This window comes from Achroia grisella, unplaced genomic scaffold, assembly GCF_030625045.1.
Source record: "Achroia grisella isolate CSIRO2021 unplaced genomic scaffold, CSIRO_AGI_Agris_v1 utg676, whole genome shotgun sequence".
NCBI lineage: Eukaryota > Metazoa > Arthropoda > Insecta > Lepidoptera > Pyralidae > Achroia > Achroia grisella.
In genome coordinates this window covers 1665034-1684498 of record NW_026712992.1, presented here as the reverse complement: position 1 = coordinate 1684498, position 19465 = coordinate 1665034, and the positions used below count along the sequence as shown (strand labels likewise).

Below are 19465 nucleotides of genomic sequence, written 5' to 3'. Positions count from 1 at the left end.
GAAATATAAAGTAAAAAAACTCGATTATTTAGAGAGTAAATATATATTATTGAGATTGGACTAGACAAACCACATTCTCTATCTACAGATATGTAATCCATGATAATGCTAATATTTAGAAAATCTTAACTCCGTGTTGGTTAGTGATGTGCTTCAACTACACATCGCATATATTTTCAAAACCACCTGATTTTTTTACTCTAGTTTTTTTATACTCAAGTTTACATGTCCTAAAACACTTATTTCTGGAACTAAATTAAAATTGTATATTTATTTATATATTTCTTTTGCATAATATGTATTTACTTTGTAGATGATCGGGTGATTATTGCGATATTAATGTATTTTTATAATAATATAAAATTTTAGTGTCTATATAGATTTCAATATTTTTGTTATGTTAAAAAATTTGAATGAAATTTGTAAGATTTCTCTAAAAGTATTTATGAAATTTAAGTTTAAATTGAATATATCTATAACAAGTTTATTGAAATTCGTATACTTAGTTTCTTTTTAGTGACGAAGAATGGCAATCAGTAAGAACTCACCCATCCTCCATCAGTTAGGGAAGTGATAAAGTAGACAGAACACGACAAAATAAAAAAAAAACACACTACATTTAATTTAGTTTAATCATCTAAATTAAATCTAGTGTGTATTTTTTTAGCATACAATAATTATTGTTTAGCATACAAGGCAAATTCGAAATAGAGAACTTACAAAAGAAATTAAAATCATGTAGTGGATTTGAAAATATATGCATTTAAATATAATGTACATGTGATGTTTCAAACACTGTGATTGAGTTTGGACTGTGATATTTAAATTATGATTTAATTACTATCTTGTTAACTCAACGATTCGTTATTGTTATCCCCCATATAAATAGCCTTAACAAATTATTTTTGAGCACTGACCATAGACGTACAGTCTACATAAACGAAACACATTCGAACATCCATAAATATTTTAATAAAACTTTAATATTTCATTGTAGATATAAACGAATTATAAATATTTATTTATTAATGTTAAAAATATCAGTGCCCTGTAGTCTGAAAACAATGAAAGTATATACCAACACTAATACACGTAAGAACAATTAATATATTACCACCCCACCAATTAATTTATCAGCTAAAACAGATTTACATTAGTAGGTACCCACGACAATTAATGAATGTATTTCATTTATAACAATATCACAATTTTCAATAATATACAAAAAGACATAGGAGATATTTGATTACACTTTTTGTTAAACAGGCCAAGCTTATTAAAGTAATATTAATATGTGATATACATATTTAAACAACATTTTATTTGGTATTTACACGTCAGTAAAATATTAAAACAATTAACCACATTACAATGCAGATCGCTCAAAACGGGACACAAAAAGGAGTTTTATAAAAGATGATAAGACCGTACATTTTATTATAAACCATAGCTATACCTATATTAATTCCATTTTAGAACACTCATCTCCTAAACGAACATGCTTTACGTACTTCGAGCATTATCCTATACACCATGCAGTTAACAAATGACCAGAAACAGTTTTGTCTCATACATGTCACTCAAGACCCTTAATTCTTTAGATACACAATTCCGACTAACTCGACGAGAAGCAATGAATACAAACAAACGAAGGAAATAATTTACATAAGGCCATATATTATTTACTGTACACGCATAACGAGTAGATGATTAATTAGATAAATAATTATGCTGCATTATTATTAAGGGTTAAGGATTAATGCATCCGTAATTACGGCAGTTTGGTCCATATAAATATTATTACATAAATCGTGTTATCGATGCTACCACCGGTTTAGGTACCCAGTCATAAAAGTATAAATTAAAATGATTTAAGAATCATTTCAGATGAACACTTCCAAGAATTCCATTTAAATATATAATAGAGTTATAAATTAAATTTAAGAATCGGTTATTCTGCAACTTAGTATAATTTGATTATTATTCGTAATAGAACAATTATATGAAATTTTAAATAATTCGATTACATGGAGGGTGATATATCGAGATGTGATTAAAATCAAGTTCGCGATAAATATCTGAGTACCTAAACGAGGGTGGCACTCGCGGCGCCCGCGGCCGCCTACGGTCAGTCTTTTCAGCTAATGTTTACGAATTTGTGCAAAATATTCTATTATCCGCGTAACTTAACACCGTAATTTATTTACAAAACGTCTCGCAAACGAGACTGTACGAAATGAAACGAACGAGCACTGACCGGGTACCGCCGGAGCGCCGGGGCTTGTTCGTATATAGTCGTCTCATTCTGACGCGCAGCGCCGTGTATGTCCATCTTGCTCGCACTGTTCTATCGAAGGCTCGCCTGGAAATGTGAAAGACTTTATAGACCTCGTTAGATCCAGTCTCAGTCACCAAGTTGCCACGGTTTGTTTCGAAGGGTTGGTATTTAGAGGGTTCACGAAGGTCCCTGGCCTCCGGTCGGTGCTTCCGCTCGCATTTCGGATTTGAGCTTCACGAATTCCCGAGCTACTTCGTCGCTGTGCCTCTGCGAAAGTATTCTGAGGATGGTCCATCCGGTCTCATCCATTTTGACGCGAGTGCCTAATGGAAGCCAGCATGCGCATGAACCCTGGAAAAATAATTAGTTTCATGTTACTCATTAATCTGTTAACTGATATCTTGATATTATTAAAATCACCCCAATATTGATTATTTGTTCAAAGCAGAACATAAGCTGGTCTGCTCTGGAAACTAATTTCGTACCAATAACAATAAACCTTTCCTTTTAGTACCCCTTTTAAATTACTGAATTATATATTACTGACATATTAATTGCGAATTTCTTATGAATTAATAAAATAATTCTTTTTTTTAAGTTCATAATCGATTGCACTATTCTTTTGAAATCGATATTAAGCTTTACTCTAGAGCGTACCGACTGTTCTTTTTACTATTTGGGCTGGAACATTTTCAGTATGATGAGATATGAATGTACAATACATGAATATACAGTAGAATCTATTATCTGACAGTGAGTCCTACAAAATAACGTATAACCTTTGTTGTTTAACATAGAGTACAATTTTCATAAATAAAGAAAAAAACGTCACCATGGGATACATCGTTATATAATCCTTCCTTTTGCTAAATAACAAAAAATATAGTTATTTCTTTAAAACAATGTAAGTGTTAAAAGACCTGTTCAGCGATATCTGCGAGGCGCATAACAGCGACACCAACAAGTCGATCTTCGCGTGCGAAGCAGTAGTCTCGCACGCACACGTGTAGCTCGAACAACTCCAACTGTTCCGTCGCGCTCACCATACTGTAACAATATCATTAGTATATTTAAAACTGCAATAAGTTTTATTACAAAAATAAAATGGTGACGAGGTAAAAAGTGACTGTTTGTGTGTCACAGTTTCACGGAAATAAACGGTAGGTAGAGCTTGGATGAAATCACAGAATGTGTAGTTGAATATCAGATAGCATACATACTAAAGAAAGCTGAGATAAATATCTCCTAAAAAGGGGAAATAAATACTGTGTTAAATAATATATAGCGTTGCATATATAGTTTATTCTTGTTGTTTCACTAATCAATAGACATGTATTGATTAATGTAACAACAAGAACAAGAGGTACACAGTCACAAAGCAAGAACAACAGTAGTTTATAATAAAAAAGTGAAAATATGGACTGCCTCGCAGACTATAAATTAAGGTTGTAACCCATGTCTAACCCATATGTTGTTTACCACCAGGTAACATGTTGAGCGGAGCGCGTTTTTTCTTGCAACTCGACCTTCACTGATCGGATTTTTTTGTGTCTTTAGAGATTCAAAGTACAAAGACATCCTTCGATGAAATTTTGGTCTCGATCAGTCAAGTCATTTCGGAGGAGTATCGTTACAAAGTGCAAATCTGATTTCTATAATAAAATAGCTCCGCACTCCAATAAATAAAGTCTGTAAAACCAGTATAATACCAGAGTGGGCAATTGCCGCAAATAAGACTGACATGACGATGCATACAAATCCGGATTGGCACTCATCCGAAATGTCAGATTTTTAAATTCTTACGATTAGTTAATATGGGGATCCACTGGGGCTAAACCATGTTTAAGTCTGATTGTATTTACATTTACTGCATATTTTTTATTATAATTATTGTAAGCTGACACTAAATTATAAAGGTTCGGAAAATAAATTTAAGTTTCTTTTAAAAAGTTTCAATTAAATACAATACTCACAAGTGAAAGGTTTCGTTAAACTTGGGACTCCAATTGTTGCTCTTGGACTTGGTCGCAAACTTCCTCTTCTTATCGGCTAGATGGGGCCCAATGAGATTCACTTCTATGAACGGACGGAACATTCCACTCGCTATAACCCATTTGAGATCGTTTGCTGCTACCACTAGAATTGAAGAAGTGTCATCTTGTGAAAGTGTTTTTGAAATTTTATTAAATTCGGTGACCCGCGCAATAATGTAGGTCATCGTTTTTACAACATTTTTTAGCTCCGTTCCTATTGGTCAGGTGTTATATATATTAGTATATATCTACCGTCATCACACTTTTTATTATATATATATATATGTTCAAAACATCAAAAATTTTTAGTGGTTGTTAACCCATTCTCACGGACCAACGACGACTAAATTTTCAAAATCAGATCAGTACTGGTTGGTAGAGTATCCCGAAGATACAAACTGACAATCATTACCCCTTTATAATATTAGTATATATTTCAATTGTATTAAAATTATTTTTTGAGCATTGTAAAATTTGGTGATTATATGAGAGCACTGAAGTAAATAATTTTAATTAAAATCTGATAAAAACATCACGTAAGAAATATAAAAAAAAAACATGAACAATTTGTATTTTGTTCGTTCTTTGTGTTTAATATGGAATAATTTAATTTATAATTATTATAATGAGAGTTTACCTTTCACAGTGATCTTATGTTCTCCAGTACCAGGATGTGTGAACAGATCAACCTGCAGAGACACGCTGCCTTCTTCTGCAACCGCTGCGTCTATATAATAATGGAAATAAATATTAAGTCTAGAGAAAAGCATTTATAAGAATAGATACATAATAATATCGTATATATAAGCGATGTTCGTTTTAAATATTGAAGATTCAATAGTACGACCAATTATATTATCTGTGGTACGACTATGCAAAATGAGAATTAGGTAAGTACCTATTATATATTTATTTACTTGCACCTAAAAACCTTATTACTTAATACTTTTTAGAGAAACCGCTTATAAGTATTTAAAAAAACTCAGCAAATGAGATTAATTCTCAACTTGAAACTCTTTTAATTTAAAGACACTGTTAACAGCTTGGTTTTATCCTTTAAAAATATGGAAAAATCAAGTATAATAATATTTATTTTAAGTATAATATTATTTTCATTTAAGTATAATAATATTTGTGAAATATATATAAGATTATTAATTAGGTATATTTATTTCACGAAGATTGTACAACAAAGATTCAACCAACCTTGATTCTGCTGACTGGTGACAAATGTCCGGATAAGTGTGTCAGTAGTCTGTGTATACAGACTGAGAGCATATCGTAATGATTGTAGTTCCGGGCTCTTTTCCAGAAAGGTCTTCTTGAGACCGTTGCCACCTGCATGGAAATATTGCTTGATGGTGTCCAAAGCTGCGTCTAATACAGCACATTGTTTTGGTGTTAAACTCTTCTCAGCAGACAGATGCTGAAATGATAAAAGCATATCAAGTTTTCTAACATGACAGACGTAATGAAAAAAAAATTATGCTTTTATGTTTTACCGAGGTGGACTTTATTTACTATTAATTATATTATCTGTGCTATTACTTACTACTTTATTATATTGACAATCAATAAATTAATCATCTGCAATATTACAGGATATAGACGCATATAAAGGCAATGTATTGTATGAGCATACTATATCCGTCACATAACGTTGTTATATCGGTATTTATATGTCAGCCAATGGGTGCTTTCCATTAGGTGGTCAGACTGATTGCCATTCGAAATTTCATTTCTTTTAACAACTAGTAATTAGAAGTTTTTAAATTAATAATAATAGTAATATGTCCCAGAGATTCTTATTAGTAAACTTTACGTGAACACTATTAGTAGTATAGTATAGTAGGTACCTCTTTAGATATATCCATAACCCCGGAGAGTGCATGCTTGACATCCTGTTTACCGACTGTGCTCTTAAACAATTGCGTCATGTCTTCAATCTTCGCATTCGCCGCCAAATTCTTTGCGTTGTTAGTTAAATTCTTAAGCATCATCTGTTATAAAAAGAAAATAAATACAGTCAATTAATGTAACACCATTAGCATGCTTTGCTGATGTATTATTTTAATTATATGTGGCTAGATCGATATATTGATCGAAGTTGTTATAGTACAGTATTGAGCTGTGGGATAATATACATATTAATTATCTGCAACTTCATAAATAAAAATAAGTAAGTTTTTTCTCTATTATGCGTTCTTGAACTATTAATCTAATATTGATTAAACTTTTGTGATATAGTCATTCGTAAATCATTTATCAATAATACAATAACTCTGCAGTACGGGTGCTAGAATAGATCACTAGAATAATGATAAACAAATAAAATATTATAGTAATATTATACCTAAAAGAATAAGCAATAAGTATATTAAAGTAGAATGTAATGCAATTACCGTTTTATCAGTCATAGGTGGAAGCACAACAGTTTTCTCTAGAATCTTCATAACGATCTTCCATAATTCCTTGAGCAGTCGTTTGAGAACAGTCTTTTCGCAGGACTCGGCGTACATTGTCAATGAACCGTCCTAAAAATAATTTATAATTACAAATTGTTCTCTATTTTTTAATAGATAATAGTTACTGGAGATTTTTAATCGTTATCAAACATTTCTATTCAAGTTGCCTCACATGGAATGTTATTGTCACTTCATAAGATTGATAACTACAAAATATCTTTTTAGATTATTCCAAGTAAGTATTGTCTTAAGCAAGGCCATATAGTGGAATCATCAATAGAAATATCAATGTGTGTTAAAAAACGAAAATAATTTAAGAACACTATTTTAGATATCACAGTAGTTAATTTTTTTATTGTTGATAACAAAACAAGCTACGGTAGTGGGGCATTAAATAACCACATCTCATTATTTCTAAAGTTAGCAAGGGAGGAAATAATGTAGTAGATCTATCGGCGTCATCATATCGTTGTTACAGATTTAGCACACCACGTTACTTCCGATGATCGCCGTACGACGAGTTGTATATAAACATAACATTGATTCCATTAACATACCTACCTACATATATACTCATGAGTATGATTGTTTTTATTGATCTGGCTGTTCGCTAATGAACCTATTTATAAAACAAATAAGTATTTATATTTCTAATAAGCACCCATAACATAAACGCTGCTTCGTTTTGGCCTATGGCGCGGTGTGAATTCTCCTAGATTGTTATTTTCAGTTCTTATTACTTACCAATATATCCATGAGTGGTCGCAGTACTTCGTCAGCTTCGTGGTGTGCAGGTGGCTGTGGAGCACCAGGGGCACCGCCACCTCCAACCTTTTGCAGGAGCTCGCCCAGTTCTTTCACACTTGCAGTGATGCGAGTCTCCAGGCTATTGTCATAAATACATATTATTTTACATGTGGAGAAGACAAATGATTACTTATGATTTCGGATATAATATTTATTTGGTGTTATATACACTATAATATGTTTAATAGGGATTTCATCAATGCGAAATCTAATTGTAAATTGAACTCTATTTTCGGGAATTATTCTGTTATTTGTACCATTCCATCTCAACAAGGTGCCGGGAAAGAATTTCATCTGAGCGGGTACATGTATCTATTTTGTTTTTGACACGAAGCAGAGAGTAAATTGTGTTTCAGTTAATGGGTACGATGTGGCAGTGCAATTACACGGAGTATGAAGGCATTACTTACTTAGTAAAGCATTAGATTATGGTTGCAGTCTTTTCCAGTGCATCATGAATCAAAAGAATTATCCCGACTGCCATAAAAGCTATGTATATAAGTATGCAGCTCGTATTATATGTGTTTTATTGACAGGATAGTAACCTGTTATTTATTCGTAATAATGACTTTTCCTAGTAGCAAAAACCAATATTAAATGTTCAGCCTATATTTCAAGATTAAAAATTATAGTTTAATATTTATTTAATTTAGTATATTTACTAATAAATATGATATAAAAAAATCCTACAGTATTTTAAACGTACCTATTTGCAAACATGCAGGCGAGTTCATCAAGCGTGCTGTTCAGACTTTGCTGTAGGTCATTCAAAATATCGGCTGCATCACGCTCCAACTTAGGCCCTCCCATTGCTTCAAACATCTTCTCCAATTGTACACGAAGTTGTTGGATATTATTCATCAGGATACAAGCCTGAGAAAATAAAATATTGAGTATGTTAAATTTCAATGCGTTTATTAGGTAGCCCACTATTTCTTTTGAGATATTTATGTTATTTAGAGTTAAATATAGCTTTCGTTAGCTTTTTCTTTCTCAAGAAGAAACGAAGAAGACAAAAGAAAGAGACAGAGAGAAAAGAAGAAGACAATATTATTAACCATGAGAATACTGGTAGAAGTCACTCCATGTATTGTATTATAATGTACATATACTAGGTAATTTTACAAAGTCGTACCTGTGTTACCAATTTTAATTTTGGTTGGAATTTCAGTTTAAAATATTGTAGAATAAATTCGGGGATGGGAGCTTTTATTTATGAATGTTTATAATTAAAATTAATAATAAAAATAAACTTAGATGTAAGCTAACGTAAACCTATACATATTGAAAATTATTTATTGTTTCTAGAAAAGAAAAAAGAACAAAAACTTGACATACCACTCTCTCTTCTTTCAAATGTTCAGGGAATTCCTTCTTCACAATATCAGCATATGCCACCAGAACTTTCACAATGGTTTTCGCGAATCTCTTCATATACCGTTTCCAGATCTCAGGATCTGGACACTCCAACTTGGAGACCACGTCGAAACACTGTGTAAGTTGCGTAAAGACATCCACAACCGAATTACTGAAGAGTGCGTGTTCACTGGATTTTTGGAACTAGAAGAAGAAAATTATAATTATTAAATTAACTATATTGACACATTTTAATGCTGTATTTTAATAATGTCTCTTATGTTCTTATTAATAACATATGATTTGATCTATTTTTGCATATTGCGAACCTTTTATCTGGATATATTTCTTTACCACTGATATATATAGGTAGAAAGTAAGTAAAAATAACTAAGAAGTTTCTTCATTTCACTTCACAATTATAGCATCCATTGACTTATAAAATTTTTGGCTCTTTGATAGTTTCTATTTACTCATAATAATAAAAACTTCTTTTAGGTAACATTTGTTAAAAGCTCAGTTTGTTTCTAATTCTGTCTTGGTTTATTTTAATTTCAAGTGTAGTAGAATCAATAGTACTTTAATTACGTTTATTTGAATAAAGATTGTTTCTGTTCTATTCTAGTTATATTAATAAAAGTTAAAAGCTAAGTTTCTTTTTAAATCTTTTTTAGTTTAATTTGCATTCAGAATGTAATAGAATCAATAGCATTTAAAATTAAGTTTATTTACTAAATATATTATTCCTAGTAAATTCTATTTTATAGTGTATTATGATGGTAGATATAGATAGATGATAGTTTTAGAATGAAAATAACAGACAAAATAGTATAAGGATGGTAACTGTAATTCATTAATATAAGTAAACTCACCCCATCTCGCTTATCTCTATTGAAAGCTCCATTGAGATACTCAAGCGATACGTCATCATTTTCGTTGAGCCACTGCATCACGAAGGGTTCAAACCACGCCGGGTATTCTGGTACCGCTCCGCAGTACGGCGGCACATCTTTCACGTAGTTCGTATGAAGCCATTTAACCTGAATAATATTACAGGTAATTAACAAAACACACTAAACGATTAATTAAACAATGAAGGTGAACAGTGCTAATTGTTCATGATATGAATTGAAGATGGAAATTAATAATTTGTGTTAACAGATTGACTTTAAAGTACACTATGGTTGAGTTTTTGGGCAATTCTAATCAACGAATACTGTCTTCAGAAGATGTCGATATGGATAAGAAATATAAAATATCATAGCTCAAGTGCTAAAGTGGACTATAATAAAAAAGAATATTAAGATGCTAAACGGCACAGTCTTTTACCTTAATAAGACTATTTTGATTAGAATTATAAAAACGAGTTTGCGACTGATCATAGTTCTAACAGTTTGTTTATTATGAATTTCTTTGGAATTTACACATTTTAATTATACTAAAATACTAACAGCACTATATTCTATAACCATAAAATGAATACATAGTACAGTGTACACATGCCGGGCTAATAGTATTTTTAGAGAATATTGTGGAAAGTGATAATGTGATACAGCTATAGTTAATGTCTGATATTTTTTTCATAAATACCTTGAAATGTAAGTTCATATAAGCGGAAGACTTGCACAGTCGGTGCTGTTCATGTTCCTCTAATGCATATTTCATATCCACCGCAAATAGTGACCACATCGTTGCGGCTGACAACTGTAAGTAAAACAAGTCACAATAAGTACTTATTACAATTAAAATATTTAATAATTAACTAAAACTATTTTGGTAAAAGAAATGGTAAACGAGCAGACGCCATATCTGAAATGTATATTGTTAATTCTATGGCATCTTAAATACGTTACATTCCTGATGACTAAGGTACTCTGTAATGATACTGCTATATTGAGATATAGCATTTGATTTGTAGCTGTTTTCCTGTTTAAGGAATGAATACCTTAAACAGGAAAACAGATTACAAAGCAACAGAAATAGACGCAACATAAGTATTCAGATTACTCTGGATAAAGTGTACCCCTGTAATTGTCGAAACTGTCGTAATTCACGAAAGTGTTCTTGATCGATCTCGATCGATTATAAAAGTAGTATATACAGGTACATAATTGCGGACTCAATATTTTAATATAATTTATTTGAGCAATGTCATAATAATCACATATTTATATATAACCAATAATCATACTAGAGATAGACTGTAAAGTTGTCTCGTGTGAACCTCAGTCTCACTTCTTTCAGCTGCCAAGCAGTTCACACTATTTCGGTTGTAAAATGCAATTAGGCAGTAAATTGAAGTATGATGAATTACAACGTCAATATCTGTGGTATTATTCATTAATATATATAGACGACGCCTACCGTTTCATTGTAGATAAATAATACGCAAATTATTTTTAGATAAATGTATTTTAATACGAATAATTTTATGGCAAATTTACTTCTCTCAAGGTTTCGACTACTTTGCACTAGGCGTGACCACGGGTCAACGGCACTAACTAGCCATAAAATTGTTCGTGTTAATACCCATTTAACTTATTATTAATAAGACACACACCTGTCCAATATTCAATTCCTGGGGAAATTGATTGAGGACGGGAGCATAACTGTTCCTATCCTCCTCTATCACAGATACGATGAGGGCAATGAGTTTGTGCCAGAAGTCCACCGAGTCCAACTGTGGCCCGTGATCAGATGGGTCGCGCTTGGCCTCGTTGGGATCCACCTGGTAGTAATATGTACATAGATATAATAACGATAATAATAATAATAGCCCTGGATAACTTGAGGGGAAGGGTATTGTTATTAATGTAGTAATGTGGACGGATGACCCTATAGCTAGCAATGTACGGTTAGGTCGACATTCACGCAGTTGTCCTTGGAAACCATAGTGATAAATTTCTGGTGAACTTATCACGATAGGCGGACCTGACCTTATGCTCATCTTATTCCATTGTCATCCATTAAAAAAACCTTGGACAATTCATATATAACATATAGTCCCAAGTTATAGGTACTAAACAACTGACAGAAATACTTAGATACATTTTTGTAAATACATCTATAATAGTATTTAAATACCAATTATACTCAAGAATACAAATGTTTGCACAGTACGAGGAATCGAACCCGCCGCCACTGGCAGCATTGCGGTGTGTTCAACCGTATTACTTCCAGTAGAAGCGGGAATTATTACTATATATCCGTATTAAAAAAATACATACACAATATCAAGTCAATCTACATTTGATTCATTAGTTCCTAATACCTACTTAATTACCTTGAATTAATTTCTTACGTCTACTTATATTACAATTTAATTTTACCTGGAACTCTCTGTTATACAGCTCATAACAATTTTCAAATAGAAACTGATATGTTGATCTAAGGCAAGCCTTCACGCAGTCTTTGACTACCGTGCTGGCACGGGGTGGGCTGCTAAGCTCTTGGACCTAGAAAATACACGCAAATATGAATAACTTAAATTAAAATAATATAAGCACCCTATTTATACTAAAATAACATTCATAGTTAATTCTAGGTTTTGTAAGGGTTCACGCAGTCCTTATGACAATTAAACCAATATTCATAATAAAATCGATCGTATATAATATTAACTAAGCTGTATTGATTCAAGAAATGAAGAGTTCGTTTTTATGGGGCTCGAAGTTGGGACTTCCATATAACGCTTTAATGATTAATTTACCCAAAATAATGCTCGCTTATATGATTGTCGTGATAAAAGTATTGGTGTTACAATTATACAGTATTACAAAAAAAATATTATCTCCTCAATAATAAAATCTTAAATTAAATATTCAGTAACATCATGTTCTCTATTAGAATCAAGATAATCCATAGTAGTACAACGGACATGTATCAGATTTTATAAAAAAAATATGCGAGAAAACAAAATTACCCTTTGCCCTAATATATTATTAGACAAAAATATTTTAATAATTATTAATATTTAACCGTGAAGTGATTAATATAAAAACTATTATAAAGTTCGAACTAAATAATATGCAGTTAAACTATTCCTTTATAGTTTGTAACTGCATATTATTAAGTTTGAACTTTATAATAGTTTTTTTTTAATTAGGTGGGACATTCTTACTGGCAAAGGAATATTCTTAAACAGTAATTTAATCATAGCTACATAAAGTGTGTATATGTAAATAATAAAGTTTTACCTTCATTCTGAAGAAAGTTATGCTAGTCAGTAGGTCTACAGTAGACTTGAGGTCCATGAGCTTCTCAGCGCTGGAAGCAGGGAAGTTATTTCTGTACATCGACAGATCGATGCGCAGAGAGTTATGCAGCTGATCCAGTAGTTTGACGAATTTCTCTTTCTACAAAAAAACATTAATATCTTTAGTAGTAATTGTAATACTAAGTAGTATATTAAAACCTTATGTATAATTTTATTATAGCATGTAATTTTTAGTAAAGTTTAATGGTGATTGCCAAACGCTACGTAACAGATAAACGTCTACGAATTTTTTTTTTAATTATAATTATGATTCTTCAGTATACTATAATTTTTTTTACATTTCATGATGAACATGAATTCTTTTACAAATATTTCAAATATCAGTTTACGTAATGATCCCATATTAGAAGATATGACTTATATATGACATGATTATTCTTACATTTAGAAAACCAGAGTAACGGTAGCTTTCTTTTCTTTCTAGCATATTTCTAAAAAAAACAGTAGATATTGAACTAGTATGTTTATAGTTTTATTAATTAAAATGTTGAATATTATATTAGTAATATAAAAGATTCTTTATAAAAATACAACTAGTAAATTTATATCCAATGACACAATAACTTAATATTCTCACCCCAAAGTTGGATGCAGCGAATCTGTCAGAAGCTGAAACAGCGGATGAAGCAGTGGTATGAGCGTAGTATGCGTTGATATTAGCTAATAACGTAGACATTACAGCTGGTACGCCCGCGCATAGGTATTTCGTAGACAAGCAATGAAAATGTCTGGAAAAACCAAGTATTTTATTAAGAAATAACATTCAATAATTTCTCTTGCGAATACATTGAAAATCAGCTTCTATTATAGGATGTAAATATTTCAATTTACTAAAGAAATTTTTTTCGGATAATAGTTGGAGAGATCGATTCCAATTTAGTTTTACCCGTGGGGGGGAAATTATACGTATTGTTTGCTATATAAAATGTATGTCTGGAATTTTATTTACTAAAATCTAAGTGATGATTTTTTTTAAACCTAGTAATTAAATTAGATACAATCAGACTGGCGTTCGTGTAAAAAAAAGTAAAATAACTCGGAGAAACACCGTTTTACACAGTTTTCATCTTTGTACTTCATTATATAAACGAGATGTTGTGATAATATTATTTAAGTAAAGCTTGAGAACTAAAATTTTAAAGCTAAATATTCCATTTGCTAAAACTTGGGAGTTCTAGTCGACATACACATCAGTATGAACAATATCTGTAAATTCCCTAATCAGCAAATTCCTTTTTGCATTTTAAAGCTAAATATTAGTGATGGACCATTTGCTATAATATATATATTCCGGGGCAGTTCTATATTATCATCACTACATAGATAAAACATACACATCTTTAAAACTCAGTATGAACAATATCTGTAAATATATATAAAACCCTAATCAGAATAAATAATTGATAAAGAAACTTACGTCATGGCTTGATAAATGGCTTCAATGCCATATCTCATTGCGAACTCGTCTACTATCTCCTCCGGGTTCTCGTTGAAATACACTTTCCAGGCATCATCACCTCTAGCCGCGGGTAGAGTTACCGCCCCACCATTCTCTTCGCATAAATAATGGAACAGGTTCTCGTGAAGGCAGGTGTACTGTAAATAAAAAAAAATGTATTTATTTTTCCAATTTTTTATGTAACTGTATGGCCCGTCTAATGAAAAGTCCGAGGTAAGAGTATGAAGTCACACCTTGTAATATCACTACCTTAACTTCGCAAGCGCAACACACCTTACAAACAAAGATGCTTGACGGCTAAAAGAGATGAGACAAAGATAACAAATCCATTATTGAAGGTAGATCCAAGTGTTAATATAGATAATAGGAATGAATAGATAAATTATTTGTTCACAAATTACATAGTTAAAATATGGTACAAATAGAAGAGCAGGTAGTTTTATGTGCGACTATGGTGAACAAATACAAAGTTCTTATTACGATCATAATTAAAGATACTTAAACAATATAGGTATATGAAAGTTCTACGTATTATGTAGGAGGATATACGTAGGAGTTCTTAATCATTCTTAATGTTTATAAGTATGCGTACGTAAAAGAGCGACTATCTATTTTTAACCGCAGATATACTTTAGACTTTAGTTTAAAGTTTCAAAACAAACATATCATATACATTCCAGAATAAAAATAGTAAATATTGTGTTTGATAAATCAAGTACGTTTATTAAAATCTTTTCCAAATTTTTTATAACGTCTCGTATATGTAGTAGCCAAGTCAAGGCCAAATGAGTTATCGACGATTGAAAATTATACATTTTTGTTTATTAGATACAATACTAATGCATGAAGGGTATCACGTGCATCAGACGATGACGATGATGTGTATAGTGTATCTAGAGACGGGCAATCACGATGTTTCTCATACCGTTTAAAAAAAAAACATTAACCTAATTAATTTTTGCGCTGAAATATGATTCTTTCCAACCTAACATTTTTTTTAAATATTGAATGTTGTTGAAAAACATAGATAAATGATTAAAAACTTTTTCACCTCCGATTTACAATGGTAACGTTTTCAATTCGGCGTTTCCCAACGACCGCACGGGAAATCAGAGGCAAACGAATGCTGAATAAATTGGATTTTCTCGGCTTCGCTGACGATCGGCACAAACTTCGACAGTGATTAATATTTGACAGTTTTCCCTCCTAATGTCTGTTTGAAAATGTTTAGCGTTGATTACGTATATATTATTTAATGGTGATGCAGCTGGTGATTTTATTCCATTCTGGTAGACATATTTTTATCTTCACATCTATTTTTTGCTTAAGGAATAAAATAAAACATCATCATTGCTTACTATAATATTAGTATATTACTTAATTCCTTGCGATTAGATTGGACAATGCACCAGCAACTATAGGTATAAATATCTACCTTCACCGAATGGAAGACTGCAGTAACAAGCAATCTACAATTTACTTTAATGTTACTTATTAAATAAAACCATTAACTTTCGTAGCGGTAGTGTGAGTTGTTTACTGAATTCAGAAAATAAAATATTTTTTGCAAAAGCATTTCGAGCGCAGGTGTTCCCCTTAATCATTTTTAATCTCATTGCTTTGTGAGGATTACGACACTGTGGTACTACACAATTAAATATTGTTTAGAACAAAACAGCAAAGCAATTATACTAATGTACTAGACAATTTATTATGTTTAAGCATTTATTTTTTAATATTTTTAAGACGATCTTGGTTATGTAGTGGCTCAGCATACTGCCTTAACTTCCGACGGTAATAAATTCGATCTTCACAGAATACATACGTTTGCATACGTGAATATGACTGTTTTTATTTATCTGTCTAATTCTATATATGAAAAAACATTTTAAAAAAAATTAAGTTTAAAAAAAATTGTTTTGGTAGATGTCTTTAGTACAATATAAGCTTATTTTAGGAGTAGACATTGATGTTTAAGTTAAATTATTCATTAATATTATATATATGTGCCAATAAAATTCTACCTATAATATTTTCAATTAAAATTTTCACAAAGATTTATTTAGTTGACAGAATCCTGAGCCGTCCATTAACCGACTTAAACTTAAAGGTTGTCTTAAAGTATTATAACTCCGACGAGCCTGTTTTCTTTCCCAAAAGGGTTGATTGTTTACATTTTGTGCTGGGTTGAAAAAAAAACAAACAACGAACGTAAACTCGGTCGTTAAGATATATTGGCTGTTTGTTCGTCGACGTAACCGCATATCATCGGTCAGGGACATTTTAAGTATTATTTTCGTATTTTGGTAAGAACTACGACAGCTCTAGTCGTTATGTATATAAAGTTTTATATATTTCTATCAGTCGTCTACTACTTATAGCACAAGCTCTTATTTTGATTATTATTATACTTACTGGTTTTTATGTAACTAAAACGATAAACAGGCTGACCACCTAATGGTCAGTAGTAACTGTCGCCTATATACATCATTAGTACTACATATATCAAATTTATGTTTCCTCCCTTTTTTCAAAAAATGCGCATGGTAATTGAAATCTAACTCTTATAGAATATCATGTAGAAGAAAAGGTTTTTAATACGAACAATTTATTGGCAAACTTCTCTCCACGTTTCTACTAGGTTGCACTAACCGTGCTCACGAGCTTACTGCAGTATAGAGATGTCAATGTCAATATGTAACAGCAGCACTTATAGTATCCGTACACTTTTTGATTGATGCTACCAAACTTTGTTTAAACTAATATCTTTGAAAATGATGTTAGCAATCTGCCTCATACGATACATTGCTAACTTTATTTTGAAAGATATAAGTTTTTAAATATGAAAAAGAAGAAACGCTTTTAACCGTAATGGAATTGATTTTCATGCATGAGGAAACAGCTACTGTAAAATAAATTATAGGTACTTATAAAAAGACATCAGCGAAATGACAATGTGATTGAAAATATTTGTCATGCCCGCTGAGAACGCGGTGCTCTTACGAGATTAATTTGTAATTACATTACCTAATATAAATGAAAATATCTAAATAAAATTACGTAGTACATCACAGGATACTGTACAAGTAAATAGCCACTTTACATATATTAATTACTTATTGTTCTTCTAGAGTAGTTATCTTGAGCTAAAAAAATCCTACTTCTTATTAGATTAGATATTTGTGTTACTCTTTCACGCAAAACCCGCTATACAATTTTCTAGAATAATGATTAGATTAAGATTAGAAAAAACAAATGATTATTCTAGATTAATAAATAGGATAAAATTATACAGAACATTAAGATTTTTTTTTACTGAATTCACGCAAACAGCGCATGACACAGTAATTAATATAAATATTAGATTTATCTAAAATATAATTCTAAACGTGAAACTAGAATGAAATTTTATATGTCGTTCCTCTTATTATAACTAAACAACGAGGCGCGGCGGTTCAAGAACAAAATTAATTAATAATTAACAAATGAAGAGTCATCAAGTTGTTGAAAAAAGGCAGTGTCGAGACCCTAGAGCATTTTAATTAATCTTAGTATCTGGGAGGTCTCATTAGAGCTCCGACATTCACTGGTTCCTTTACAGGAAGGGAATATTTGGGTCATCTCATGAAAAACATTTTAGGTTTTATAATAATACCTAGCGACCCGCCCAGGATTCGCATGTATATGTCGAGTTATTTATACAAATTCTTAATGAATTATACTCTTATAATTATCTAAAACTTATTCTTTTGATGTATGAAAATATGTGGAATAGTTTTTGAGATTGTCGCGGATTTTTAAATAAACTTATTTAAAAATTAGACTGTAAAATTATACACCAAGAAGAAAGAAACCAATTGTCTGATCAAAGCATAGCTATAACTGATTAGTCAAGAAATACTAAAATGTAGATAATAAAGTATTTGTATGAAACTACGGGCAACTTATACTACTTACGTAAAAAAAAATTCTGTCAGGGTCCTATTCTAAATTTTTACGCAAGGTACTCGTAATTGTCGGGTACAGCTGTCCTACGGAGTTTATTTTTGTATTTCGTCACTTTTATTTTATATAAAAAACGTAGGAAACTTACGAGGGTGAGTGAAAGAGCCTGTCGGGAATAAACTTTATTGAAACTGATAACAAAATATAAACAGAAAGATACGTCTTTTTAGGGCCCATTTCCTTATTACCAAGCGCGTACTCATTCTGAATTGTTTGTTGGATCCGTATAACAGAATGCGATTTTTTATGTTGTATAGTCTATAGACATGTAAGTATAACATAGACTATTATATTTATATAAATCATTATGTTTATTGTCCATGAAACATTGACTCGAGTACGAGGCAAATACTAATATGTTATACTCTATTACCACAGGTTTTTCGAGGAAATAAAAGACATGCCATACGTAATAATATGAAAATTCGAAACCATAATTTGATGGCCATCGCATTATTACCGATGATTGCGGGTTGATTTTTTGGCTGAATATTTTCTATGCATGTTATATAAATATATTTCAATATTATATTTCTATCACTTGTTTATTACTGCTAGTACAGGTTCAGGGTTTTGTATGTAATACGAGGTACGTGTTAATAGTATCTGCTCAAGCACAGAAGAAACGCTCCCGGAAAACGATTGCATTTTCATTGTTTATGGGTTTACCGCCATTTTGACTGCGCCATCTTTTATCATGAGATTACTATTGCAATCTCTTCTCTATTGAATTCTTGAGCAGTCGATATTGTTTTGTTCAATATTAATCATAACGGGCAACCGTGT

The 19465-nt window shown here is 31.4% G+C and overlaps 1 protein-coding gene across 1 annotated transcript in view; it reads right to left on the bottom strand.

The window, feature by feature from the left end:
- Window positions 1-1952: 1952 nt before the first annotated feature.
- Window positions 1953-19465, bottom strand: part of LOC131850033 (protein unc-13 homolog A) — a 61376-nt gene continuing 43863 nt past the window's right edge. Inside the window, exons 11-27 of the mRNA XM_059200184.1 lie at window positions 14633-14811; window positions 13793-13943; window positions 13136-13294; window positions 12269-12394; window positions 11500-11667; window positions 10530-10643; window positions 9812-9979; window positions 8922-9143; window positions 8290-8456; window positions 7521-7662; window positions 6714-6845; window positions 6168-6311; window positions 5518-5737; window positions 4949-5038; window positions 4252-4414; window positions 3199-3325; window positions 1953-2629 (exon numbers count right to left, since the gene is read on the bottom strand). Of these exons, the coding sequence (XP_059056167.1) occupies window positions 2456-2629; window positions 3199-3325; window positions 4252-4414; window positions 4949-5038; window positions 5518-5737; window positions 6168-6311; window positions 6714-6845; window positions 7521-7662; window positions 8290-8456; window positions 8922-9143; window positions 9812-9979; window positions 10530-10643; window positions 11500-11667; window positions 12269-12394; window positions 13136-13294; window positions 13793-13943; window positions 14633-14811 (2646 nt within the window). The 3' untranslated portion in view covers window positions 1953-2455. The remainder of the gene's footprint in view (window positions 2630-3198; window positions 3326-4251; window positions 4415-4948; window positions 5039-5517; window positions 5738-6167; window positions 6312-6713; window positions 6846-7520; window positions 7663-8289; window positions 8457-8921; window positions 9144-9811; window positions 9980-10529; window positions 10644-11499; window positions 11668-12268; window positions 12395-13135; window positions 13295-13792; window positions 13944-14632; window positions 14812-19465) is intronic.